This window comes from Eschrichtius robustus, chromosome 16 (assembly GCF_028021215.1).
Source record: "Eschrichtius robustus isolate mEscRob2 chromosome 16, mEscRob2.pri, whole genome shotgun sequence".
NCBI classification, from domain to species: Eukaryota; Metazoa; Chordata; class Mammalia; order Artiodactyla; family Eschrichtiidae; genus Eschrichtius; species Eschrichtius robustus.
In genome coordinates, this window is record NC_090839.1 from 14115460 (window position 1) to 14142987 (window position 27528).

The 27528-nt window shown below is 41.2% G+C and overlaps 1 protein-coding gene across 2 annotated transcripts in view; it reads right to left on the reverse strand.

Annotated features, from left to right (window-relative positions):
- Positions 1 to 27528, reverse strand: part of EYA2 (EYA transcriptional coactivator and phosphatase 2) — a 179049-nt gene that overhangs the window by 64786 nt on the left and 86735 nt on the right. For both annotated transcript variants that reach the window (XM_068565671.1, XM_068565670.1), the window contains exons 7-8: positions 14377 to 14519; positions 8246 to 8329 (exon numbers count right to left, since the gene is read on the reverse strand). In XM_068565671.1, the coding sequence (XP_068421772.1) occupies positions 8246 to 8329; positions 14377 to 14519 (227 nt within the window). The remainder of the gene's footprint in view (positions 1 to 8245; positions 8330 to 14376; positions 14520 to 27528) is intronic.

Below are 27528 nucleotides of genomic sequence, written 5' to 3' on the forward strand. Positions count from 1 at the left end.
TCCAGAGATGGGTATAATAGGAGCAGTCATACCTTATAGGTTTGTGGTGTAAAGCTCAGAGCAGGTCATAAAGGATGCTCGTCACAGCATTGTCTGTGCTGGTGGGGAGCTGGGGGGAGCTTGGGTGTCCTCCCTGGAGGAAGGGGGCATAAGGAAGACGTGGGACCCTGGGATTCAGAGCAGCAGGTGGATGTAGGGTTTCTCACCCGCAGCACTATAGACACTTGGAGCTAGATAATTCTCTGTTGTGGGGACTGTCCTGTGCATTACAGGATGTTTAGCGTTATCGCTGGCCTCTACTCTCTAGATGCTAGGAGCAAACCCCGAGTCATGACAACCAAAAATGCTTGATGTTGCCAAATGTTGCTTGGGGAGCAAAATCACCTCCAGTTGAGGACCACTGAGTTAGAGCAATGGAGTTGGACATAGGGCAACGTGGAAGGACCTAGGGCCACAGTGCAGAGGGAGAAAAGTGAGAAACAAGGGGTATTTAAATTTCATTTACAGACAGAAGAAATAAATGCACACAAGAAGACAATACGTATTTTACAGGAAAGTAAACAAAAGGCTACACAATCAACTATGGGGAGGGGAGGAGGAAGAGTACAAATGGGTCTACAAAGAAACATATGTTTGTACCCACGTGATACAAGAAAGAGGCCTGCGTGGACAAAGAATGTGAATAACTCAACATTGGCACTTGAGGTCCAACTCAAAAAAAAAAAAAAAAAACATTCACAGTGGAGTACTTGGTATATAGTGAATGCACCAAAAAAAAAAAAAAAAAGGGGAGAATTTTTTCAAGAGGAATTTGTTAGTTGGCAATAGAGGGAAAAGAGATCATCAGGTCCCTTCAGAGGGAGACCATGGACAGAAAGTAAGTAAGACATCTCTGGAGCCCAGGGAGTGAGAATAAGGAATCGCTTTTCATTCTTTATCTATGGTTGGTTCTGCTTTCAAAATATATCCAGGCTGCTGCACTTCTCATCTTCCTCATCTCATCCCCCCTGGTCCAAAAAACCATTATAGGACTGGACTGTTGCAGTAGCCCCCTCACAGGTCTCCCTGTTTCCAGCCTTGCCACCCAATAGCTTCCTTTCCTGGGGAGCAGCAAGAGGGATTCTTTAGAAATATAAGCAACAAACCTCATGGCTCCCACTTCAGAGTAAAAGCTAGTTGAGTTCTACCTGACTTGTGCTCCAACCATGCTAGCATCTTTATTGTCCCTCAAATCCATCAAACTGCTGCCTCAGGGCCTTTGCACTTGCTGTTCCCTCTTGCTCTTCCACTAGATATCTGTTCCTCCACTTCCTTTTAAGTCTTTATTCAAAATCCAGCTTCCCCATGAGGGCTCCTTCCCTGGCCACCTTTTAAAAAATTTAATTTCAACCCCTTTCACCCTGTAATACTTCATATACTTCAAAGGACATTATCAATAAGGGGAAAAGACCACCCACAGAATGGGAGAAAATATTTGCAAATCACATATCCGATAATGGACTGTTACCCAGAATATATAAAGAACTCTTACAACTCAAAAATAAAAGACAAATAAACCAATTAAAAACGGGCAAAGGGTCCATCAACAGGTGAAAAGATAAAGAAGATATATATATGTGTATACACACACACACACATATGCACACACAATGGAATACTACTCAGCCATAAAAAAGAATGAAATAATGTCATTTGCAGCAACATGGATGGACTTAGAAATTATCATACTAAGTGAAGTAAGTCAGACAGAGAAAAGACAAATCTCATATGATATCACTTATATGTGAAATCTAAGATATGACACAAGTGAACTTATTTACAAAACAGGAACAGACTCTCAGACATAGAAAACAAACTTATGATTACCAAAGGGGAAAGGTGGGATTAGCACCTTTCCCCTTTGGGATAAATTAGGAGTTTGGGATTAGCAGATACAAACTACTATATACAAAATAGACAAACAACAAGGTCCTACTATATAGCACAGGGAACTATACTCAATATCTTGTAATAAACTAATGGAAAACAATGAAAAATTATATATATATATATATATAACTGAATCACTTTGCTGTACACCAGAAAATAACACAATATTGTAAATCAACTATACTTCTATTAAGAAAACCAATAAACGATTTAATAGGTATTTCTCTAAAGAAGATACTACAAATGGCCAATAAGTACGTGGAAATATCATTAGTCATTTGTCAACATAATTAGTCAGAGGAATGTAAACCAAAACCACAAGACATCACTTCACATCCACTAAGAGGACTATAAGCAAAAAGACAGGTGATAACAAGTGTTGGTGAGGATGTGGAGAAACTGGAACCCTTATCCTTTGTTTATGGGAATGCAAAATGGTGCAACTCCTCTGGAAAAGCGTCTGGAAATTTCTCAAAAGGTGAAACAGAGTTGCCATATAACCCAGCAATTCCAATCCTAGGTATATACCCAAGTGAATTGAAAACATATGTCTATGCAAAAACTTGTACATGAGTGTTCACAGCAGCTTTATTCATAATAGCTGAAAACCCAACTGTCCATCAACTGATGAATGGATAGACAAAACGTAGTATATTCACACACTGTAAAATTATGCAACAATAAAAATGAAGTATTGGTATATGCTACAACATAGATGAATTTCAAAAACATTATACTAAGTGAAAGAAGCCAGTCACAAAAGACCACATATTGTGTGATTCCATTTATAAGAAATGTCCAGAAGAGGCAAATCTATAGAGACAGGAAGTAGATTAGTGGTTGCCAGGGGCTGGGGTGGGCGGTGCTGGAGGAAATGGGGAATGATTACTAATGGGTATGGGGTTTCTTTCTGGGGTGATGAAAATGTTCTAAAATTAGATGCTGGTGATGGTTGCACAACTCTGAATATACGAAAAACTAATGAATTGTACACAGTGAAATGGTAGATTTATGGTATGTGGGTTATTTCTCAATAAAGCTGTTTGTTATTAAAACACACACACACACACACACACACACACACAAACTGGGCCTAGAGTTGAGCTTCCAATTGGTACTGAGCTGCCTGGAAGGCAGGGCACTAAAGGAGGAGTCAGGGCTGACCCACTGTGAACCCAGGAAGACTGCTGATCAGTTCCCCTTATGAGCCCTTCCTGGCCACAGGCAAAGGCTCCTGACCACCTTGCATTTGTCTAATCCCAGCTGGAAAAAACAGAGTTCAGGGACTGCAGGGAGGTGGGGTGGGAGGAGAGGTTAGGAAAGAGGCGGCCGGCAATCACTGGCGTCTCTGGCTCTCCAGGGAACCTCTAATGGATCCACAAGATGTGGGGAGGTACAGCTACCAAAGGGATGCTCTGGTTTTGCGCGCTGGGTAGGAAGAGATGGAAAGGAAGCGGAGAGATGACAGCCTTGAGCAGCACATGCCCTGATTGGGAACAGGAAAAGGGCCCAGTTTCTGCTTTAAAAGTCAAACACTCTGTTTTTGAATCATTTCTTAATCATTTTAGCTCTGTTGGTCTTATTTCCCTAAGTAAACAGTGAGTCTCTCCTTCGGCTGGGACCACAACTGATATGATATCTGCTTCCTGTACAGTGCTTAACACAATGGCCATGAGCAAAGAGCTGCTGGTCCTTGGTGTAGATGTGCGGAGGGTCATGACCTTCAGAGCCCACTCTGGACACACTCCTCCCTCCAGGATCCTCACCATCTTCTGGAAAGAGCACTTCAGTTTTCTCTGGGGTACCATCCCTCCCCAGCTCCATCCATTTGGTTGGGATGGAGCTGACCTGCTCCTCTACTCCCTCCATGCCAGGCTCTTGATCTAGGTTGGCTACACAGAGCCACAGAGTTTGATTTTTGGATGGGCATTTGACCCAGTTTGAGCCAATGAGATTCAAGCCTGGGAGTTGTGCTGGAATTTGGGAAGTAGGTCTTCTTTTTCAGTTGGGATTTCTGAGAAGGAGTTGCCACATGGAAAAAGTCAGCTGAGGGATGCAGAAAGACCAAGCCCTAAGAACACCTCTTGAGCTTCTGGATCCAGCCCAGGCTGAATCCCATTACCTCTGGGTTTTTCAATTATTGTCATCTAATAAATTCCCTTTGTAGCTTAAACACTCCGTGCTGCAAGCTGAGAGTCCCACTTGACACCAGCTATTAATAATGGGTTCCATGTGGCTGCAGCTATTGGAAGAGCACAAAGAGAAAGAGATGTGGGCCAAAAATCAAGGCCATGAATTTAAGTTCCATGATGAATACCCTGACTACATAACCTCCCTGTGTCTCAGTTATTCTGTCTGCAGAATGGGGCTCACACTCCTCTACGTCCTCTCCTCTCCTCTGTCTTCCAAGTTTATAGCTGTAGCCCAGACCTCTCTTTGGAGCTTCAGACCCACAAATACAGTTGTCCTCTAGGTGTCTTGAACAGAACGAATTTTATTTTTCCTCAACAACTTTCTCTTTCATTGTTCTTCCTCTTACTAATGGTACTTTGTGCTAGAAAGTGCTAGCTGTCCTCTAATATCCCTTCTTCCTTTCTCCCTCTCAGAATAACAGAGTCCCTGAATTTTAATAGAGCACATGACTAGACTACATTTCCCAGACTCCTTTGCAGCTGAAGGTAGCCATGTGATCACGTTCCAGCCAATGGCACGTGAGCAGAAACGATCTGTGCAACTTCTGGATCTGGCCCTCCAAAGAGAGGGAAAAAAATAAAAATGAAAAAGAGAGAGGTGGACTCCCCTTTTCCTGCTTCCCCTTCTTACTGCCCGGAATGCAGACATGGGGGTGAGCTACGTTTCATCTTGCCAACGAGGGCAATGCTCCAGGAATGGTAAAGAAAAAGATGGAAGGAGGTCTCCATCCCTGGTACTGGGTAGCAGCCTTACCAGCCTGAACTGCTTATGCCTGGACTACAAGGTGAGAGGAATAAACTTCTATCTTGGTTAAGCCATGGTTAGTTTGGGTCTCTCTTAGGGTGGCTGGATTTAGGAAAACCAACCAACCAACCAACCAACCTCATTCCTCACTTAAAAGAGCTGGAGGAGTAGAAAATTCTAGAAGAGGAATAATGATGGCACTGGAGACCTGGGGGCTCCAAGAGCATCTCACCTTAGTTTTCCCTGGACATCCTGGGAACACCCAGAGAGGCAAGTGCACCTGAGGTCTACCTCTCGTTATCTCCTGGATGACCTCACTCTCTCTGGGCCTCAGTTTCTCCTACTGTACCATGGAGACTAACGGACGTTATGGTCTCCCAGGTCCTTCCAGCTCTGACCTTCAGTGGTTCTGTAATTCTAGGATGGATGTTGAAACTCAGATGCCAATGGGGTCAGAAGGGTCCCCTAAACAGGCCAGGCGGGGCTGTGGATGGGCTGGAGAGTGTATACCCCCGCTAACTGGGCAGCTGCTACTCATCCCCTGCTGATTGCTGCCACATGGGAATGCAGGATTGCTAGGTTTTCTAATTTTTCAAGAAGACTTGGAAATTGCGATTGTTTTGGTCTGTGCAATCTCCTGATTTTTTAAATGTTGGCGACAAATTCACATTTTTTCGAACACTCTAGGGGCCAAACACAAATGTCTGCAGGCAGAATTTGGCGGGTGGCCCCTAGTTAGGAATTTTTTGTTTTGATACTATTTTCTATCCTACCTACCTTCATTCACCAAATATTTATTCCATGCCTACTAGGTGGGGGGCACTGTTCTATGCTCTGGGGACAAAACAGAAAAAAAAAAGTGCCTGTCGTCATGTTGCTTTCATTCTAGAGGATCATCCCGATTCATTTTCCCAACAAATACGTATTGAGCAATCTGGTCCATGCACTGTGCTTAGTTGGGTTGATAAAAAATGTTCATGGTCTCTGTCCTCAGGGCACATATAGCTTAGAAGGGAGACAGAAAATAAGTGCATAATTATAATATAAATGAAAAATAGAGTTATGGGGAGAGATGCAATTTAGATGGGGGTGTGGGTGGTTAGGAAAGTCCTCTTGGAGGCAGCTACCTTGAAAATGGGAACTGAAAGATAAGTGTGATTTAACCTAATACCTGAACTTTCTAGAACATTCTAGATTATAGCAGAAGCTTCCAGTGTGCCCCTCTTCTGTGTCCTCTCAACATGCAGAGGCTTCCTCCTGTTAGGACCTGTGATTCCCTGCCCTAGGGTTTTCATGGGACAGGCCAGGACAGGGAAATAACCCCCCCGAGAAAAAACTCTCAACCCACGATGGAAGGGAATGTGTAGATAAATATCCCAGCACCCTTGCTCCTTGGGGGAGTCAATTCTGAGGTGTGTTCCGGAGTAGCCCAGAGGTCCCCGGTGGTTCTGAGTCCCAGGTACCTGCAGCCATAGCTATTTACGTACCCTGTATTGGCTGCCCTCCCTTCCCCGCCTCACTTGCCCACTCTGCACCTAGTGCTCCCTGGGATCACCCCCCAACTAAACTACCAGCACTCACTCCTGGTCTCAGGCTCTGCTTCTGGGAAAAACTCAGAAGAGATGGGAGAGACGGTGGCAGGTTCCGAGGACAAAAAGCAACTCGGGACAAGTAAGAGAAAACAGGGCTGGAGGGTAGGGCAGGAGCCAGCTCATGAAGGGCCTTGGAGGCTGGGCTTGGGTTTTGTCAATGGGGAAGCCACTGACGCTTTTTCAGTAGAGGAGAGACCAGGCTTGTATTTTAGGATGACCCCTCTGTAGGGGGCTGGAAAGGGCAAGAGTGGAGACCAGACAGCTGGAGGGGAAGGTGGCTGGGATTGGGTGATGGGATTGGAGAGAGCTGGCTGATGATAAGTGACATGGACCAGGTGCCATGGGGCCCAGAACAGAGCTCTGGGCTTTGTCCCTGTCTTGAACGAGGCTGTAACTTGGTTTAAAGAGTGGTAGTGAGACACAGACACAAAAATCTTAGCCTAGATTACAAAGCCCTACGCAATCCATGGGAATTGAATTGTTGCACGAAGCTGTGGAACTTCTCAAAGGGTAAGAAGAGTGAAGGAATGGTTCTTGTTGGGGGGGGCGGTGGCTTTATTGGGGTGGTTAAAAACCATAGAACACCCAGCCTGGGTGGGCAACTCACTACTGCAGCCCCTTTGGGAAAGCCCAGTTTTTTTTTGCAATAGCTGCCAAGTCCGCTCTGGTGCTTTTCAGCAGCTCTGGACCCTGCCATCCTTTACCTAAGCTGTGCACACTCCAAAAACGCATGCCGGATTTCCCGCAGGCACTGCTAGACATATTAACGGCATTCCTCCTCGGCAAGAGATTTCTGCACCACCAACACCATTTTCATATTCTTTACAACATAATGGCAGACGATAAATCTATCTTGCTAATTACACATCCAGCTTGTTATAACCCTCATAAAAAACATGAGCAGCTGGAAAAGCCATGAGGTGATGTCAAATCATATTCCTGGGCTCTAAACAGAAACAGAAAATATTTTCCAGGTGCTGGTGAGTCTCATGGTTCCCACTCACGTGTGGGAGCAGCTGCCAACAGGTCGCTTACCTCGGACGAGCTGACGGCGCGTCTGTCCCCTGAAGCCCCGCCCTGCCACCTCTACCTGTCTCCCCGAAGAGATGGCAGGCATCTGGAGCATCCACATGTGGTTTGATACAAAGCCCACGGGATCGGCAGGGTTTGGGTTTCAGCGGTTGGGTTCATTTTTGCATTATTAAGGGCGTTTTGACATTTCTTGCATGGACCACCAGTCAACCGACAGCATCTGCCCGGAGTTCTAACTGGATGGTTCCCCGACATAATTTGTTGGTGATACATTTGCAAAGCTGTTGCTAAGATCCATGCTGGAGCTGACAAAATGCCTCCCCCTTGTCTCAGAAAAATGGAAGGAAAATTAAATTCATCTGCCGGAGACACTAAAATAAACAACAGGGAAGAAGAAAAGTACTTTACCTCGTTTTTCAGCTAGGATTACTGGGTTTGGCTGAAGCATCTCCTAGCCCTCTTAGGAGGAGGGAGACAGCCGAAGACTACAAGCTTATATCCTATCAAGTGGATGTTGAATGTTTCATGTGTTGGAAGAAAAGGCATGGGAGACAATGGGAGAAGCTAATTAAAATTTCACATGTCAAGGGAAAATTCCATAGGCCTTCCAAAGCCCGGCTGACGCAAAGGGGCAGCTTGTTGGAGAAGCTGTCGTATCAACTGCCCTCACAATTCCCAAGACAAACCAGCTGGACAGACTGTCACGTTGGGAAAAAAAAAAAAAAAAAAAAAAAGGAGACAAAATGGATTCTTACCTTCCCGTATCTGGAGGCAAAAGTCCCCGTGAGTAAGGAGTGAAAAATAATTATTGTCTCATCCAAGTCCCACACGAACACACGCTGTGATGAAAGAGAGGGAGAGAAAGGAGACAAATGCACTTGCTTACATTTGACTTAAAGTCTGCAGAAATTAATTCCCTGGGAGGAAAATATGTCTTAAAAAACATTATCTTTAAGTTATAAAACATGTGACTCACGCATGTATCCTCGAGTCCCCATTCAACCTCAGCTGTGTAAAATATATTCTGATGGCCAATTTTTTGGGTTCCTATCAACCCTTAGATGCCAGAACCAAGACGCCTGTTCTTGCCTTTCACATAAAAGCTCAAAAAAGGAGGAGTTCAGTCCAAAAACAATAAAAATCGTATAACTCATTTGACAAAATGAAATACTACCATTTTACATTCACTGCTCACCATAAGCCCAGCTACTTCTAAACATTTCTATTTTTAGCAATTCTGCTGATTACCTTTACAACTCTAAATAACATACTTTTACTTATTGATTTGCCAACTTTAAACAATATCTTTTGACTGGGCAATGTGAAAGATGAGGGTTTAGCTCATGGTAAATCTCCCGCATTTCTCCAGAATTTAATATTTTTCACATATGCGAACCCCTCTATTTCCAATTCCCATCAGCACTGGATATTTTCTCTTGGCTAAAACAGCAAACCCAATATGGAAAATATGGACATTGGTGTCCCTACCCTTTCCCACTACCTCCTCGCCTCTTGAATAGCTGAGCTTTAGCCTCACTTTCGCATTGTCAATGTGGATAAACTGGTTTGTGCACTGGGTTTTATAACTGTACTTCAGACTTCTGTGCTCTGTCTGTATGTTGATTTTAAAAGTTGGTAACCAGTATAGAGCATTTATGTACATCTTGTGATTACTGTTCACTGCAGAGTGAAGTAATATGCTAGGATTTCACTTCCTTCTCTATGTATCTAATGTCATAACTCCAGAGCCACTTTAAGGAGACTGTTCCTACCACCAAGGTCATGTGTATTCTCCTTTCTTGTACTCCATCCTGATTAAAATCGTGCCATATCTCAGTTTGTTCATAGGAATCACGCCTGTCTGGAATAACTTTTTGTTTTTGCTGGAGCTTATTAATTGCTTTAATTCTTTCCTTGTTTCCAATAATATGCCTTCAGTCGAATTTCAAATTCAGCCACACCCTCTATATCACAGATGTTCTTCCTCTGTGACAGAATGTTCCAGTGTGGACTGGATCATCTTCAGGCTTGTCACATAGCTAGCATCCTGAGACTTCCCTTTACTGCATTTCTGGGTCAGATCCACTGTTTTCTGGATCCCAAGTCTCTTTCCTGGTTTTCTTCCTTGTTTTGCTTGAGTACATCCTTAAGTTGCTTCTTCTGAAAGGAGCATGGAAAGTAACCTTCCTGCATTTTTGCTAATCTGATCATGTCTTTATTTTGCTCTATGGTTCCTCTGGGTGCAGAATTCCAATTGGAAAATAATGCCCTCTAGATCTTTGAAAGAATCTATCTTGTGTCAAGCATGATTAATGAGAAGTCTGATGTTTCACTGCTCCTCAGTTCTTTACAGGTTTTCCTTTTTTTCTCTTTGGGTTTTTTAGGCTCTTTTCATTGTACTTGGCATCCTCAAATCCCATGAGGATATATCTAGGTGTTGTCTTTTTTCATTCATACTGTTCAGCACTCAAAACATTTCTCAAGCCTATTTCTTTAAATAATGTCCTCCTATCTTTCCCATTGTTATATCTTTCTGGAATTCCCAATAGACAAATTAGATCTTTTGGATTGATATTGCTTATCCTTTAAAAACAGTGTTCTGTAATTTTGTCTTTTTGATCTATGTTCTCAGAGATTTCTTTAACTTTCTCTTCCAACCCTTCTATGAAACTTTTGATTCTCACTATCATTTAAAAATTTACAGTAGCTTTTACTTTGTCTCTGAGTGTTCCTTTCCCAATAGCCTGCACTTCTTTTTTTGTGGATACAGGACCTCCTTGAATCTTTATAAGAAAACCAATCAGAATTTTTCTAAGATCTTTTGTGTTTCTTAAATTACCTCTCATAGTTTATCCTATTCATTTATCTTGGCCTCAATTTTTTATACTGCTGGTTTTCATAATTTTTTCTGGTGATCATTATTTTTAAGAACAAGAGGCCTGCGTGATCATTTATGTAGCTGGTGTTGGGGGCAACAAAGGAACCTACTCAGTCTACCATCTTGAATGGGCCACCTTGGAAAACTCTCGGGGGGGGTCAGTGGTTGTATTTACACATTTGTAATGCCTTTTGAAGTAAAGAGAAAGGTAGTATCTAGAAAGAAAACGGTCAATTAATACAGGTTTTCAAAACAATTAGTAGACTTGAATATTATTTTGTGAATTTTTTTTTTTTGCCTCATGTGTCCATCTTGGCATCTCCCAATTCACGCCACTGGCCCAACTCCTTGCAAAAGTCCATTTTTACATGGAAATGATTCATTTAAGATAATTAGACAGCCATAAGTTTTTACTTATTCATTCAGAAACAATTTTTAGTGAATATTATTGGAATATCATTTTGTAAATTTTTTGATCTTTTACATTTATGTGTATGTAAATGCTGGGTCACGATAATAAGTATTGTTCTTATTATGGGTCATGGTAAAAAAAAAAGTTTGAAAACCACTGTTTTTGAAGAGAGCTTCTGGGGTTTAAATATGCTAAGTCCTAATTTATCTGAACTAACTAGGATGGATCAGTTAAACTTAGAAATTTTGGTAAGAGAATTCTTCAAAAAATCAAGTAATTTCAAATTTAATGCAGACTCCTGAATTTACTGACTATATCCTCTCTGAAGAGGGTCTGTCCCTCTTTCCCACTAGCCCACCATTCTATCTCCCTGCGTTAGATTCTCAGTGGGTATACTGTTCCTGGCGGACACTCTGCTCGTGACCCTAACTCTTTAGCCCACCAGGGTTTGGGCCAGGGGTGGGCCCCTAACCCCAGCTGGGTCAGAGGCCTTTCCTCGGGAACTCAAAATTGAGACCTGGAAAGAAATTCATCGTCTTTGGGTGGCTGTTGGTAGCAACGTGATCTGAAGGACAGGGAAGACTAGTTTGCAGAGAGAGAGGAACAGAGGGGTGAAAGATGGAAATACGACCCAACGCTTTTGCAGGACTTGGTTTTAGTTAGAAGTAGAGTGAGGGGCCTGGAGGAGAGTCATGCCCACTGAAAAGACACTACCGTTCGGGGATTCTAGCACCTACACTGTGGAACATAGGGAGAGAAGGTGTAAATGCGTTTCCTTGCCCCTCCTACCTTCTGGTTCCAGTATCTTGCAGACACTTGCTGTACCCTTGGCTCTTGGGTTCTAAGAGAATCCCTGTGTCCTCAAAATAAACTCTGCTTTTTCACTTAAGCTAGCTCAAGTTGGTTTCTGGCACCTGCAGTCGAGGGATTTTAAACTAATACATACTCAGAATTTTCCTCCTTTCCACTTCTCTACCTAATTTCTCTCTCGTGGGCTGCAGCCATTAGCAACAGTGCCAAAGACTTAAGAGGTGCGACCCATGCAAAACCTCTGTGCTGATATTGAGCATGGCGGTGGAACACAGCGCACACCTTTTCAACTGTTCCTGCCCAGTGGTACTTACTCTGGAATCAAGAAGCAGATGTTTCCAGAATAATATCACCCCATAATCCTTCCATGCCCCCCCACCCCCTTCTCAGCTTAATGGAAAAATGTCTCTCCGTCCCCACTGTCCCCTACCAAGAGCAGAAACCACGTCAGGTGATAGAATACATTTTAAAAAAATATTAAAGTACGTGTTGCTCTCCAGGATTTCTATAGCTCTGCAACTTCAAGCTGGTAGAAAATCCTCAGGCATCTGGGAAGGCAGGAAGCAAGGGTGATCAAGAGTCAGTAACTTTGCTTCTAGCCTTGTGCAAAGGCCTAATCCCCCTGAAGGGTTTGTACCAAGTCTCCTTGGTTTTAGAAGGTGGTGGCTTTAAGAATTAGAGGAAAAGCAAGAACAGAATCCTCTGGACTGAGAAGAGTCCCATGAGCAGTGGGAATACTTGCTCTCTGGCAGGTCCCGAGGGCAGTCGAGCTCACAGAAGAGATGGCTGTGTATACCAAGTGTAGGGGACGAGCGTGATGTTCAAAATATTTAACACTTTCTAGGATGATCGGAACAGACACCAGCCATAAACAACTGCTACTGCTCTCTTAGTGAATACCGGCTGACTAGCACAGCCCTACTAGTGACACCGGTTAGCTAGTACAGCCCTACCAGTGAACACTGGCTAAATATCAAGTGTCTGGGTATTGGCCATTTGTTGTTGGGGTCCCCAGCATCCATCTCCTTCTTAGAAGGAGCACCTCGATTTTCTTTTCCCCTTGTGTGCTATCTTGGTGAGACTCTCAATCAGGGGCAAGCATGAGGATCCAGGCCAGGCCAATGGGATGTTGCCTCCTTGGAATCGGACATCAAGTGACGTGGCGCTAGAATCTCAAATATCTCGCTCTCCAGAAGGGGCCGGCACCCTGAAGGTCCCCCAGATTCCCCAACGTGGCCTTTGTTACTATTCTTTCTAACCTTGGTTGTATCACTTCCTCTCCATGCTGTTCCCTCCCAGTAGATCCTTTTTTGCTTAAGTAACCAGAATTGGTTTCTGTTGCTTGCAACCAAAGGATCGTAGCTACTACTACTCCGACGTTCTTACTCTCGACAAGGATTTCTATGCCCAACATATGGCATGGAGACCCCAGAGAACAGCTGGACTTTCAGTGACCACTGCAGGTACTGACAATGAAAAAGGCAGTGGCCACCAAGCCACAATGTACAAAAGAAGCTATTATTCTGTTTTCTGAGACCACTTGAACGCTGAGATTCTCATATAATTCTGGGAGGGGAAAGGCCCCAATAATGAAATGGAATTTCCTACCACCCTGGTGGGTGGGGACTCAGAGTCAAAATGGCACTGATTTTAAGGAAATGATGGAAGCGGTATTTCTTAGCTTCTCTGAGTTTGCTGGCTGAACTTCATAGCTGCTCCATAATTTGTACAGGATTATCCACAGGGATGTGATGATGCTGAATCTGGATATCTTGACAGTGACTCAAGCTTTGCCAGCACCACCCATGTATACCCATGGCACACTCAAGCCAGCAAAACGACTGCCTTTTGCAAACAAGTGCAAACTCGTGCACGCGCCCACTTTTCTCCCTTGATAGGTAACACTTGCTTCTGTCTGTTTGGGGGGCATCCATCTTGCCTCTGTCCCTTCTAGTGGTCTTCCCCATCTTTCATGCATGTTGTTCTTTGTTGTTTGTTTGCTTGGGAAAATGTCAGTGCCCGACCAACAACCGCACACTTGCTTTATTACAGTAAAGGTTGGCGCATCCCTTAGACCAGTAGTTCTCAGCCTGGGCTGCACTGGAATCACCTAGGGAGCTTAAACATACTGACACCTGGGTCCCACCCCCAGGGAATCTGATTTAGTTGATCTGGGCTTGAGAATGAAGGTTTCTCAAAGCTCCCCAGGAGAGTCTCATGTGCAGCCCAGACTGAGAACCACCGAGAAACTCAGAATTACAGAAATGATGCAAACTTATTTGAGCCAGCCTCCTGTCTTCAGGTAGATAAATATCTAAGCCATAGTAGAATCACTAGGGGAACTTTCAGAACTCCCTGAAATGTCTAGTTAATTAGTCTGGGATGGGGCCTGGGCATCTGAATTTTAAAAAGCATCCCAGGTGATTCTATCATGTAGCCAAGGTTAAGAATCACTCTAACCCAGTGGGGAAGGTCCACTGTCCAATGTCATCTTTACTGGAGGCTCTCAAAGTGTGGTGCCCAACGCACATCAGCATTGTCTAGGAATTTGTTGGAAATGCGAATTCTCAGGTCCTGCCCCAGATCTACTGAACTGGAAACTCTGGGGGGTGGCCCCAGCCGTCTGGGTTTTCGCAGGCCCCCAGGTGATGTTGTTGTGGCTCACATTTGACAATCACCCATCTTTACCATCTCTAGGGTCACAGACAGAACTCTGCCCCCCGCTTCCTGTTCCGGCCACGTGTGGAGATGACATTCACCAGGTCAGGCAGAAGCCTCTGAGTTACCTCAATCTCACTGTCCCCTGCTGGGGACGGGTCACTGCTCCGCTTCGACCGGCCTCGGAGCTTCCCGTCGGAGGCCCGGTGCGGCCTGTCTGTGTCTCCCTCTTTTGCTGGCGTGGAAGGTCCATTGTGCGTGTTATATTCCCCTGGCGTAGGAGAGGGAAGGGCAGACATATCAGAGGCTTGGCTGAGTGTGTCCTCCCACGAACTATTACACCAGAACCATCTAACTCCAAAGTGGGAGGTCCCCAAGGCAGCAGAGAAGGCAAAGATCACGTAGAATCAAAATTACTCTTGAAAGTGCCTTAAACCGCCTATTCATAATCATTCATACATCCAGCAAAGATTTACTGAGTAGGTATGGTTCTAGGCACTGGTTCCATAGCACCTAAATTTTAGAGAGAGGAGAGACACATGAGACAGACAAGTAAATATATAATATGCCAGGTGGGGACATGTGTTATAGAGAATTGACAAATCGGATAAGAGTCCAGGAGTGCTGGGAGGTTACTAATTTTTTTTTTTTTTTTAACATCTTTATTGGAGTATAATTGCTTTACAATGTTGTGTTAGTTTCTGCTGTACGGTAAAGTGATTCAGCTACATGTATACCTATATCCCCATATCCCCTCCCTCTTGCGCCTCCCTCCCACCCTCCCTATTCCACCCCTCTAGGTGGTCACAAAGCACCGAGCTGATCTCCCTGTGCCATGCATAGGGGAGGCCTCATGGATAAGGGGACAGCAGAGCAGGGATCTGAGAGAAGTGAGGGCAGGGGCAGCTGGGGAGCTACAATTCCAGTGAATGGAGTTTTGTGTTTACAACTGTCTATATATCCTAAAGCCTGAGAATCCCTAGACCAACAGGAGGAAGAAAATAACATATATATATATATATATATATATATATATATATATATATATATATATATATATATATATATATATATACACATATATATGTAGCTGGGCATCAAACTCTTCTACCTTTAAGAGATCCCTCCCTTGGGGTGAATGGGGCGTGTGTGGGGAGAATTCTCTAGGTTCCTATCCCTAGGCGGCTTGCTCCACTTTCTCTACTAAAAGCAAGTCATTTAAGCTTTACTTGTTCAGAAATTTGTCAATTTGAGATTATATAGGCGAAAGCGTCCAGCACAGGGCTGGCAATTAGGAGATGTCAGTAAATGATTTAAATTGTGTTCTGGCTTGACTAGACCTACATACACATGAGGATCAGTGAGAAGGTGCACGGCCGAGGGTGGGCACCTGCGGCTTCTCATTGAGGTGGTGTTTCCGGACACGGTGTACTGAGAGGCTACCAGGGTCCTGCCCTTGGGCAATTGTCTAATAATCCTGAATGAACAAGTGGGCAGCACTTGTTCCTAGCACTCAGGTACCAAAGCCAGCATCCAAGTTGTGTTGTTTTTTAAGCACAGAAGTTTTAAATACATCTTATTAGACTTTATTATCTTTATTTAACTAACACGGGAACTGAGGCTTAGTGAGATGATGTAATCCTGTTGTTACCCTGCAAATTAGTGGTAGAGTCAGAAGTCAAATTTGGGCCTGCCCTTGTCACTAGAGTGACAGAACTGTAAACCCGCATGGAACCTTAGAGGACATTCCATCCCACTCTCATCTTACAGCTGCTCGTTTTAGCTCCCAAATGTACCCTGTGGACTCCATCTCTCCTTCCATAATTGCCAGTTCTTGGATCATCGGGGGGAAAATGCTTTTGTATAAAAATGCTTGGCAATGGACTAATTTTTTTCCTACCCTGGAAGGAATATTTCCCTCCAAAACCCAAGGGACTGAATTTTTTTTGTTTAATATTTATAAAACTTCTTAGCAGACTAAGGACATAATAAGAAAAGATGTGATTTTGAGTTGTCAGAACTGTTGGGCTGTCTCCAACTCCCCCAAATTTTTAGGATACAGCCTTAGAGATTCCCAAACATCAAACTAGCAAAGACTTTCTTTTGGAGGATGAGGAACAGGCACTAAATAAATTCACAGATGCTTAAAAGTCATAAATAAAGTTTATCCTGATTCACTAGGTAGTTCTAAGGCTAGGGAGGCTTAGGAAACACTTGTTGGCCCCACTAAAATCCAGGCAAATATTAAAAAGAGGAGGAAACACCAGCTACCTACAAAATGTCCCAATAAGGTGTTATGTAGAGTCAATTTATTAGGGGTGCCAAAAAAAGCAGCCCTTTCTGACCATATACATTCTTGAGAATGAAGGGTCAAAATTCAAGGTCAAAGTCAGAGGTACACATGCTAGAGCAATTTATAGGAATCTTTATTGGAGTCATTTCCCTTTTTTTATTTCTCCCTTTTTAATGTTTTTACTTCTTTATTTTAACAACTGTATTGAGGTATAATTGACATACAATAAACCACACATACTTAGAGCACACAGTTTGGTAAGTTTTGACATATGGTCACATCTATGAAACCATCACCACAATCAAGATAATGAACAAATCCAGCACCCAAGAGTTTCCTTGTAATTCCTTTATAGTCTCTTCCTCCTGCTACCCCCCCAGGCAACCATGGATTTGCTTTCTTTCACTATAAATTAGTTTATATTTTTTAAAGTTTTAAACAAATGGCATCACTCGGTATGCGTGTACACACACGCATGCACACACACACACACACACACACACACACACACTTGTCTGGCTTCTTTCAGCCAGCATAACTGTTCTGAGATTCAATCCATGTTGTCATGTATATCAATAGTTCATTCCTTCGTGTTGCTGAGTACTATTGTATTGTGTGGATGTATCACCATTTGTTCACCTGTTCACCTGGGGATGGACATTTGGGTTGATTCTAGTTTTTGGCTGGACTAAAAATAAAGTTTTTATGAACAGTCACTCATCAGTCTTTGTATAGACATAGGCTTTCTTCTTATGAGAGAGCATGATTACTAGGATATATGGTAAGTCTACGTTTGACCTTTTTTTAAAAAACATATCTATTTGGTTGCGTCAGGTCTTAGTTGAGGCAGGTGGGCTCCTTAGTTGTGGCTCGTGGGCTCCTTAGTTTTGGCTCGCCGGCTCCTTAGTTATGGCATGCGAACTCTTAGTTGTGGCATGCATGTGGGATCTAGTTCCCAGACCCGGGATCAAATCCGGGCCCCCTGCATTGGGAGCGCAGAGTCTTATCCACTGCGCCACCAGGGAAGTCCCTACACTTGACTTTTTAAGAAACTGCTAAATTGTTTTCCAAAGTGGCTGTACCATTTCACATTCCCACCAGCAGGGTCAAGGGAGTTGTAGTTGCTCTGCAACCGTGCCAGCCTTTGGTATGGTCAGTCTTTATAATTATAGCCTTTCTAGGGGGTATGTAGTAGTATCTCACTGAGGATTTAATTTGCATTTCTCTAATGACTAACACTCAGCATCTTAATCATGTGCTTTTTTTGGCCATGCCTATATCTTCTTTGGTGAAATGTCTATTCAAGTACTTTGCCCATTTCTTTATTGGGTTCCTTGTTTTCTTATTACTGGTTTTGAGAGATATTTTTAATATATTTAATATATTTTTAATATTTTTAATAAAATATTTTTTAAAAATATTTTTATTTAAATATTTTTATTTAATATTTTTAATATTTTTAATATATTAAAAAATATATTCTGGATGGTTAATTTTACGTCAACTTGACTGGGCCAAGGGAGGCCCAGATAGCTAGGAAAACATTATTTCTGGGTGTGTCTGTGAGGGGTATCTCCAGAAGAGATTAGCATTTGAATCAGTAGGCTGAGTAGAGAAGATCTGCCCTAACCAATGTGAGTGGGCATCATCCAATCCATTGAGGGCCCAAATAAAACAAAAAGGCATAGGAAGGGCAAATTCTCTCTCTTCTTGAGCTGGGACATTCATCTCCTGCCCTCAGACATTGGAACTCCTGGTTCTTGGGCCTCCTGACTCAGACCGAATTATAATATTGGCTTTTCTGGTTCTCCAGCTTGTGCAAGGCAGACTGTGGGACTTCTTGGCCTCCATAACCACATGAGTCAATTCTTATAATAAATCTCTATCTATATCATCCATATCTATCTGTCTATATCTACATCTATATCCTACTGCTTCTATTTCCCTGGAGACCTCTAACTAATACAACTTACTTTATCATATATATGTTTTGCAATTATATTCTTCTGGACCATGACTTGTCTTCTCATTCTCCTAACAGTGTCTTTAGAAGAGCAAAAGTTTTAAATTTTCATGAAGTTCAAATTATATCAAACATTTTTTCCTTTTGGATCATGCTTTTAGTGTTATATATGAGAATCCTTTGCCTAACCCAAAAGCACAAAGATTTTCTCCTGTTTTCTTATATAAGTTTTATATTTAGGTCTATGCTCTATTTTGTGTTAATTTTTGTATGTCATGTGAGGTATGTACTGAAGTACAGTTTTTCCTGGATATAGATATCCAGTCGTTTTAGCATCTTTTGTTGAGAAGACTATCCTTTATTGCTTTTGAATCTTTGTCAAAAACGTTCATATACATGTGGTTTATTTCTGCACTCTCTATGCTGGTCCACTGATCTACTGATCTACTGGTCTAGTCTATCTTTATGTCAGTACCATACTGTCTTGATTACTGCGGCTTTGTAGTAAGTCTTAAAGTCAGGTAGTGTTAGTATTCTAATTTTGTTCTTCTATATCAGAGCTGTTAAGGCTATTCTAGGTCCTTTGTACTTCCATATGAAGTTCAGGATCAACTTGGCAGTTTCTACAAAAAAAAAAAAAAAAGCCTGGGATGTTGACAGAGGTTGTGTTTGATCAATTTGTAGAGAATTGATATCTTAACAATAGTAAGTCTTCTGACCTGTGAATGAGATATATCTCTTCATTAATTAAAGTCTTCTTTAACCTCTCCCAGTAGTGTTTTGTAGTTTGAAGGGTACAAGTATTGCACATCTTTTGTCACATTTATCCCTAAATATTTCATATTTTTCGATGCTACTGTAAATGGCATTTAAAAATATTCTATTTCTTGGGCTTCCCTGGTGGCGCAGTGGTTGAGAATCTGCCTGCCAATGCAGGGGACACGGGTTCGAGCCCTGGTCTGGGAAGATCCCACATGCCGCGGAGCAACTGGGCCTGTGAGCCACAACTACTGAGCCAGCGCATCTGGAGCTTGTGCTCTGCAACAAGAGAGGCCGCGATAGTGAGAGGCCCGTGCACCGCGATGAAGAGTGGCTCCCGCTTGCCACAACTAGAGAAAGCCCTCACACAGAAACGAAGACCCAACACAGCCAAAAATAAATATAAATAAATAAATAGATAAAAAAAAATTAAAAAAAATATTCTATTTCCTACTGCTCGTTGTTAGCATAAAGAAATACACTTGGTTTTTAATAGTACCCTGCAACATTGCTAAACTCACTTTTTAGTTCTAGCAGCTTTCTGTAGATGCTTTCTGATTTTCTCCATAGGTGATCATGTCATTTTACTTCTTTTTACTTCATAAAGTTTTGATTTTTCTTCTCCAATATAGATGCTTTTCATTTATTTTTCTTCCCTTATTGCACTGCCTAAAACCTCTAGTATAATGCTGAATAGAATTGGTAAGAGTGGACATCCTTGTCTTGTTTCTGGTCCTAGGGGGTGGTACCTGTAGGTTTTTTTGTAGCTGTCCTATTTTAGTCAGTTTGGGCTGCTATAAAAAAAATACCATAGACTGGGTGGCTTAAACAATAGAGATTTTTTCTCACAGTTCTGGAGGCTGGGAAGTTCAAGATCAAGGCTCTAGCCAGTTTGGTTCCTGGTGAGAGTCCTCTTCTTGTTTTCAGATGGATGTCTTTTTGCTGTATCCACACATGGTGGGGAGAGAGAGAGATATCATCTCTCTTGTACCTCTCCTTATTAGGGCACTAATCCCACTTTGACGACTCCACCCTTATGACCTAATTACTTCCCAAAGACCCCCACCTCCAAATACCATTACACTGGGGATTAGGTCTTCAACACATAAATTGTGGGGGGAGGGATATAAACATTCAGTCCACTGCATGCCTTTTTCTGATAAAGGAAGTTCCTTTCTACCCCTAATTTGGAATTTTTACCAGAAACAAATGATAGATTCTGTCAAATGTTTTTCTGTGCATCTGTTGAGATAATCTCTTTTTTTTCTTTCTAGTTACTTAATATGGTGAATTACATTAATTTTCAAATTTTAAACCAACTTTGCATCCTTAAGATAAACCCCACTTAGTCATGATATAGTATCCTTTAATATACAGTTGGGCTAATTTGCTAACATTGTGTCTAGAAATTTTGTATCTATGTTTATGAGAAATATTGGTCTGTTGTTTTCTTTCAATGTCTTTGCCTAGTTTTGGCATCAGGGTAATGCGTTCCTCATAGAATGAGTTTGGAAGTATCCCTTCCTTTTCAATTTTCCTGAAGAATTAATGTAGAACTGATATTTCTTACTTAAATGTTTGGTAGAATTAGTCAGTGAAGACATTTAGGCCTGGCAATTTCTTTGTGGGAACACTTTTAACAAAAAAAAATCTCAGTTTATTTCGTAGATATAGGCCTATTTCTTTGAAAAAGCTTCAGAAGTTTTTGTCCCACAAGGAATTTCTTCATTTCATCTAAGTTGTTGACTATTGCATTGTTAGCCTTTTAATATCTGTAGGGTCTGTAGTGATGTTACCTCTCATTTTACTGGTAATTTATATCTTCTCTTTTTTCCCCATATCAGCTTGTGTAGAGTATTATCAATTTTATTGGTCTTCTCAAAGAACCAAGTCTGGGTTTCAATGATTTTCTCTATTGTTTTTCTGTTTTCAGATTTCATGGATTTCCATTCTGATCTTTGTTATTTCCTGTCCTCTACTTACTCTGGGTGTAGTTTGCCTTTCTTTTTCTAGTTTCTTAAGGTGGAAGATAAGGTGTTTGGTTTAAAACCCTTCTTCTTTTCTAATATAGGGATTTAGTGCCACAAATTTCCCTTTAAGTACTGTGTTAGTGACATTCCATAAATTTTGATACGCTGTGTTTTCATTTTCATTAGGTTCAAAATACTTTTAAATTTACCTTTGATTTTTCTTTTGACTTGTGGTGTATTAGCCAGGGTTCTCCAGAGAAACAGAACATATGTGTATATATATATATATATATTTATATATATGGAGACTTATTATAGGAATTGACTCATGCAGTTACAGAGGCCAAAAAGTCCCACAATTTGCCACTTGCAAGCTGGAGAACCAGGAAAACTGGTGGTATAATTCGGTCTGAGTCTAAAGACCTGAGAACCAGGGGAGCCAATGGTGTAACTCCCAGTCTGAGCCTGAAGGCCTGAGATCCAGGGGTGGGGGATAAAAAAGGGGCCCCCACTGATGTAAGTCTTGGAGTCCAAAGGCTTATTAGAACTAGAAGCCCCAATGTCTCAGGAAAAGATGAATGTCACAGCTTAATAAAAGAGAGAGAGAGAGATCACTCTTCATCTGCCTTTTTGTTCTGTAAAATGAGCCCTCATTGGATTTAAATGATGCCTGCCCTCATTGGTGGGGGCCATCTCCTTTACTCAGTCTACTGATTCAAATACTAGTGTTTTCTGGAGACACTCTCATAGACACACCCAGAAATAATGTTTAACCAGCTGTCTGGGCATCCCATAGCCTGGACAGTTGACACACAAAATTAACCATCACACATGGGTTATTTAGAAGCGTGCTATTTTGTTTCTGAATATTTGAGAATTTTCCAAAAATCTTCTTGTTATTTATTTCTAATTTAATTCCACTGTTTTCAGAGAACATATTTTGTATGCCTTGAAACCCTTTAAAAGTAATGAGACTTCATGATTTATGGCCCAGAATATGTCTATTTTGGTAAATGTTTCATGTGCACGTGAAAAAAATGTGAATTTTGCTGTTAAGTGGAGTGGCCTGTTGTCTGTTACATCAAGTCTTTTCCCTCTAGTTTCCTCCCCAGAGAAATGACTGTTAACAATTTTTTTGCACCCTTCCAGAAATTTCCTATGCAAATATGGGTATTAAACTATACTTATATTTAAAAAAAACTCCAGGATCATATTATGCACATAGTTCGGCCACTATCATAGTTTTTCACCTATCACAATAGCTCAAAGAGAGATCCATATTAGTGAAGATATAGCTAGCTTACTTATTCTTTTTAACAGATGTATAGTGTGCCAATGGTGGATACACCATCATTTATTTAACCTGACTCCTATTAATGGATATTTAGGTTGTTTTCAGTCTTTTGCTATGGCAATGCTGCAAAAAATATTCTTTTTTTTTTTTTTTTTAAACATCTTTATTGGAGTATAATTGCTTTACAATGGTGTGTTAGTTTCTGCTTTATAACAAAGTGAATCAGTTATACATATACATATGTTCCCATATCTCTTCCCTCTTGCATCTCCCTCCCTCCCACCCCTCTAGGTGGTCACAAAGCACCGAGCTGATCTCCCTGTGCTATGCGGCTGCTTCCCACTAGCTATCTATTTTACGTTTGGTAGTGTATATATGTCCATGCCACTCTCTCACCCTGTCACACCTCACCCCTCCCCCTCCCCATATCCTCAAGTCCATTCTCTAGCAGGTCTGTGTCTTTATTCCCATCTTGCCACTAGGTTCTTCATGACCTTTTTTTTTTTTCCTTAAAATCCATATATATGTGTTAGCATACTGTACTTGTTTTTCTCTTTCTGACTTACTTCACTCTGTATGACAGACTCTAACTCCATCCACCTCACTACAAATACCTCCATTTCATTTCTTTTTATGGCTGAGTAATATTCCATTGTATATATGTGCCACATCTTCTTTATCCATTCATCCGATGATGGACACTTAGGTTGCTTCCATGTCCTGGCTATAGTAAATAGAGCTGCAATGAACATTTTGGTACATGACTCTTTTTGAATTATGGTTTTCTGAGGGTATATGCCCAGTAGTGGGATTGCTGGGTCGTATGGTAGTTCTATTTTTAGTTTTTTAAGGAACCTCCATACTGTTCTCCATAGTGGCTGTATCAATTTACATTCCCACCAACAGTGCAAGAGGGTTCCCTTTTCTCCACAGCCTCTCCAGCATTTATTGTTTATAGATTTTTTGATGATGGCCATTCTGACCGGTGTGAGATGATATCTCATTGTAGTTTTGATTTGCATTTCTCTAATGATTAATGATGCTGAGCATTCTTTCATGTGTCTGTTGGCAATCTGTATATCTTCTTTGGAGAAATGTCTATTTAGGTCTTCTGCCCATTTTTGGATTGGGTTGTTCGTTTTTTTGTTATTGAGCTGCATGAGCTGCTTGTAAATCTTGGAGATTAATCCTTTGTCAAGTTGCTTCATTTGCAAATATTTTCTCCCATTCTGAGGGTTGTCTTTTGGTCTTGTTTATGGTTTCCTTTGCTGTGCAAAAGCTCTTAAGTTTCATTAGGTCCCATTTGTTTATTTGTGTTTTTATTTCCATTTCTCTAGGAGCTGGGTCAAAAAGGATCTTGCTGTGATTTATGTCATAGAGTGTTCTGCCTATGTTTTCCTCTAAGAGTTTGATAGTGTCTGGCCTTACACTTAGGTCTTTAATCCATTTTGAGTTTATTTTTGTGTATGGTGTCAGGGAGTGTTCTAATTTCATACTTTTACATGTACCTGTCCAATTTTCCCAGCACCACTTATTGAAGAGGCTGTCTTTTCTCCACTGTATATGCTTGCCTCCTTTATCAAAGATAAGGTGACCATATGTGTGTGGGTTTATCTCTGGTCTTTCTATCCTGTTCCATTGATCTATATTTCTGTTTTTGTGCCAGTACCAAACTGTCTTGATTACTGTAGCTTTGTAGTAGAGTCTGAAGTCAGGGAGCCTGATTCCTCCAGCTCCATTTTTCGTTCTCAAGATGCTTTGGCTATTCGGGGTCTTTTGTGTTTCCATACAAATTGTGAAATTTTTTGTTCTAGTTCTGTGAAAAATGCCAGTGGTAGTTTGAAAGGGATTGCACTGAATCTGTAGATTGCTTTGGGTAGTAGAGTCATTTTCACAATGTTGATTCTTCCAATCCAAGAACATGGTATATCTCTCCATCTATTTGTATCATCTTTAATTTCTTTCATCAGTGTCCTATAATTTTCTGCATACAGGTCTTTTGTCTCCTTAGGTAGGTGTATTCCTAGATATTTTATTCTTTTTGTTGCAATGGTAAATGGGAGTGTTTTCTTAATTTCACTTTCACATTTTTCATCATTAGTATATAGGAATGCAAGAGATTTCTGTGCATTAATTTTGTATCCTGCTACTTTACCAAATTCATTGATTAGCTCTAGTAGTTTTCTGGTAGCATCTTTAGGATTCTCTATGTATAGTATTATGTCATCTGCAAACAGTGACAGCTTTACTTCTTCTTTTCCGATTTGGATTCCTTTTATTTCTTTTTCTTCTCTGATTGCCGTGGCTAACACTTCCAAAACTATGTTGAATAATAGTGGTGAGAGTGGGCAACCTTGTCTTGTTCCTGATCTTAGTGGAAATGGTTTCAGTTTTTCACCATTGAGGACAATGTTGGCTGTGGGTTTGTCATATATGGCCTTTATCATGTTGAGGAAAGTTCCCTCTATGCCTACTTTCTGCAGGGCTTTTATCATAAATGGGTGTTGAATTTTGTCAAAAGCTTTCTCTGCATCTATTGAGATGATCATATGGTTTTTCTCCTTCAATTTGTTAATATGGTGTATCACATTGATTGATTTGCGTATATTGAAGAATCCTTGCATCCCTGGGATAAACCCCACTTGATCATGGTGTATGATCCTTTTAATGTGCTGTTGGATTCTGTTTGCTAGTATTTTGTTGAGGATTTTTGCATCTGTGTTCATCAGTGATATTGGCCTGTAGTTTTCTTTCTTTGTGACATCTTTGTCTGGTTTTGGTATCAGGGTGATGGTGGCCTCGCAGAATGAGTTGGGGAGTGTTCCTCCCTCTGCAATATTTTGGAAGAGTTTGAGAAGGATAGGTGTTAGCTCTTCTCTAAATGTTTGATAGAATTCGCCTGTGAAGCCATCTGGTCCTGGGCTTTTGTTTGTTGGAAGATTTTTAAACAGTTTCAATTTCAGTGCTTGTGATTGGTCTGTTCATATTCTCTATTTCTTCCTGGTTCAGTCTCGGCAGGTTGTGCATTTCTAAGAATCTGTCCGTTTCTTCCAGGTTGTCCATTTTATTGGCATAGAGTTGCTTGTAGTAATCTCTCATGATCGTTTGTATTTCTGCAGTGTCAGTGGTTACTTCTCCTTTTTCATTTCTAATTCTACTGATTTGAGTCTTCTCCCTTTTTCTCTTGATGAGTCTGGCTAATGGTTTATCAATTTTGTTTATCTTCTCGAAGAACCAGCTTTTAGTTTCATTGATCTTTGCTCTTGTTTCCTTCATTTCTTTCTGATCTGATCTTTATGATTTCTTTCCTTCTGCTAGCTTTGGGGTTTTTTTGTTCTTCTTTCTCTAATTGCTTTAGGTGCAAGGTTAGGTTGTTTATTCGAGATGTTTCCCGTTTCTTGATGTAGGCTTGTATTGCTATAAACTTCCCTCTTAGAACTGCTTTTGCTGCATCAAAATATTCTTTTAATTTAAGTCTTTGTACCTATGTGGGAATTTATCTTTAGGGTAAGTTTCTAGAAGTAGAATAACTGGGTTAAAGAGTACATGCATTTTCAATTTTGTTAGATGTTGCCAAATTGCATGAAAGAACCTTGCAAGTTTCTTCTTGAGAGATTTAAAAAAACTCCTCCTTCTATTGACTGAGGGAGAAGATCTAAGAAATTTAAAATATACTACAACTTCTTTTTAGATAATTTGTAACATACTTAAAAGCTTAAAAAGAAAAAAGTCCTCAAGCAACCACTACTGATTTGTCTTTTCTCTTGAGTAACGTCAGATGTTCAGATTTTGCCCTCTCCATCAGCGAACTGCCCTGCAATCATCTGCAAATTGTTGGGGCTTAATGTAACTGTTAATGCATGTCGATGCAGATGGTGCTGTGGCAGGGCTGGGGGCCAGGGAGGAGAAGAGCATTAGGATACCATATCCGGGCAACGCAAAGAGTGAGCATGATCTGTCGGTAATATATAAACCTCTTGAGCCTCTGGAATTTGGAACCAACCACTCAAGCAGATCCTGGATAATTTCAAAAGTGGAGTTTTTATGGGAAATTTTAAGAGAGTGCATAAGCGTGTGCGTGTGTGCGTGGGCAAACGAGTATGCTTAAATGCCATTCCTTTATAACGGACACTGGGGAGAAGAGGCAAGAGACCTCGGTTATAGCTGACCATTACTTATGTCATTAGATTTTATGTGAGCTTGTTAGACACACAGTAAAAACCATCCCAACCACTTATTGTTGAACCTTAGACCAGGGGATACATGAAGAACAGGGGGAAACAATAAAGAAAAATTTCAAAGACACAATGAGCCTTTATGTTCACTCCTGATGGGGAACAAAAGCGACCTTCCCACATAACCCAAATTCTTGGGAAGTAAAGTCTTTGGAATCCAGTTCACCATCAAATTATAGATTGATAGTAGCATCTATTGGAAGATTTCCTGCTTATATTTCATTTCTGAAACCAGTGTGGAGAGGCCACATTATGAAAAGCAGGATGGGCAAAGATAATTCAGGATTATGACAAAGAAAAGTTTGTTACACTTCATACTCTTCCAAGGAAGCAATTTGGAAATTGGAATGTGGGAATTAGGCATTTATTCCATACTCTGGGATGAGGTCACAATGACCAAAATCAATGCTCAAACCCTAAACGTCCTTCAAAGTTGACTTAAAAATGCTTGGCCACATTGTCTCCATTTGTTACCAAACCAATGTTATCTAACTCACCCCAACTGATGGAAAATACAAGGGCTAAAAGCAACAGCTGCACCAAGAACTTCAGGAACAAAGAGGTGAGTCTTCACTATTGTTCTTTCTCTAGCCATCAACCAATAAATATTTATTGAATGAACGTTCACAAACCATCATGCTTGTTCAGCTTCTACAAAGCCCCAGAAACAGGAAGTTTCAGAAAAGAAGAAAAAAGAATAAAATGCAATGATATCTACAATCATTGGATGTTCTAATTTATGGCTGTCATGTTATTTAGTGGTGAC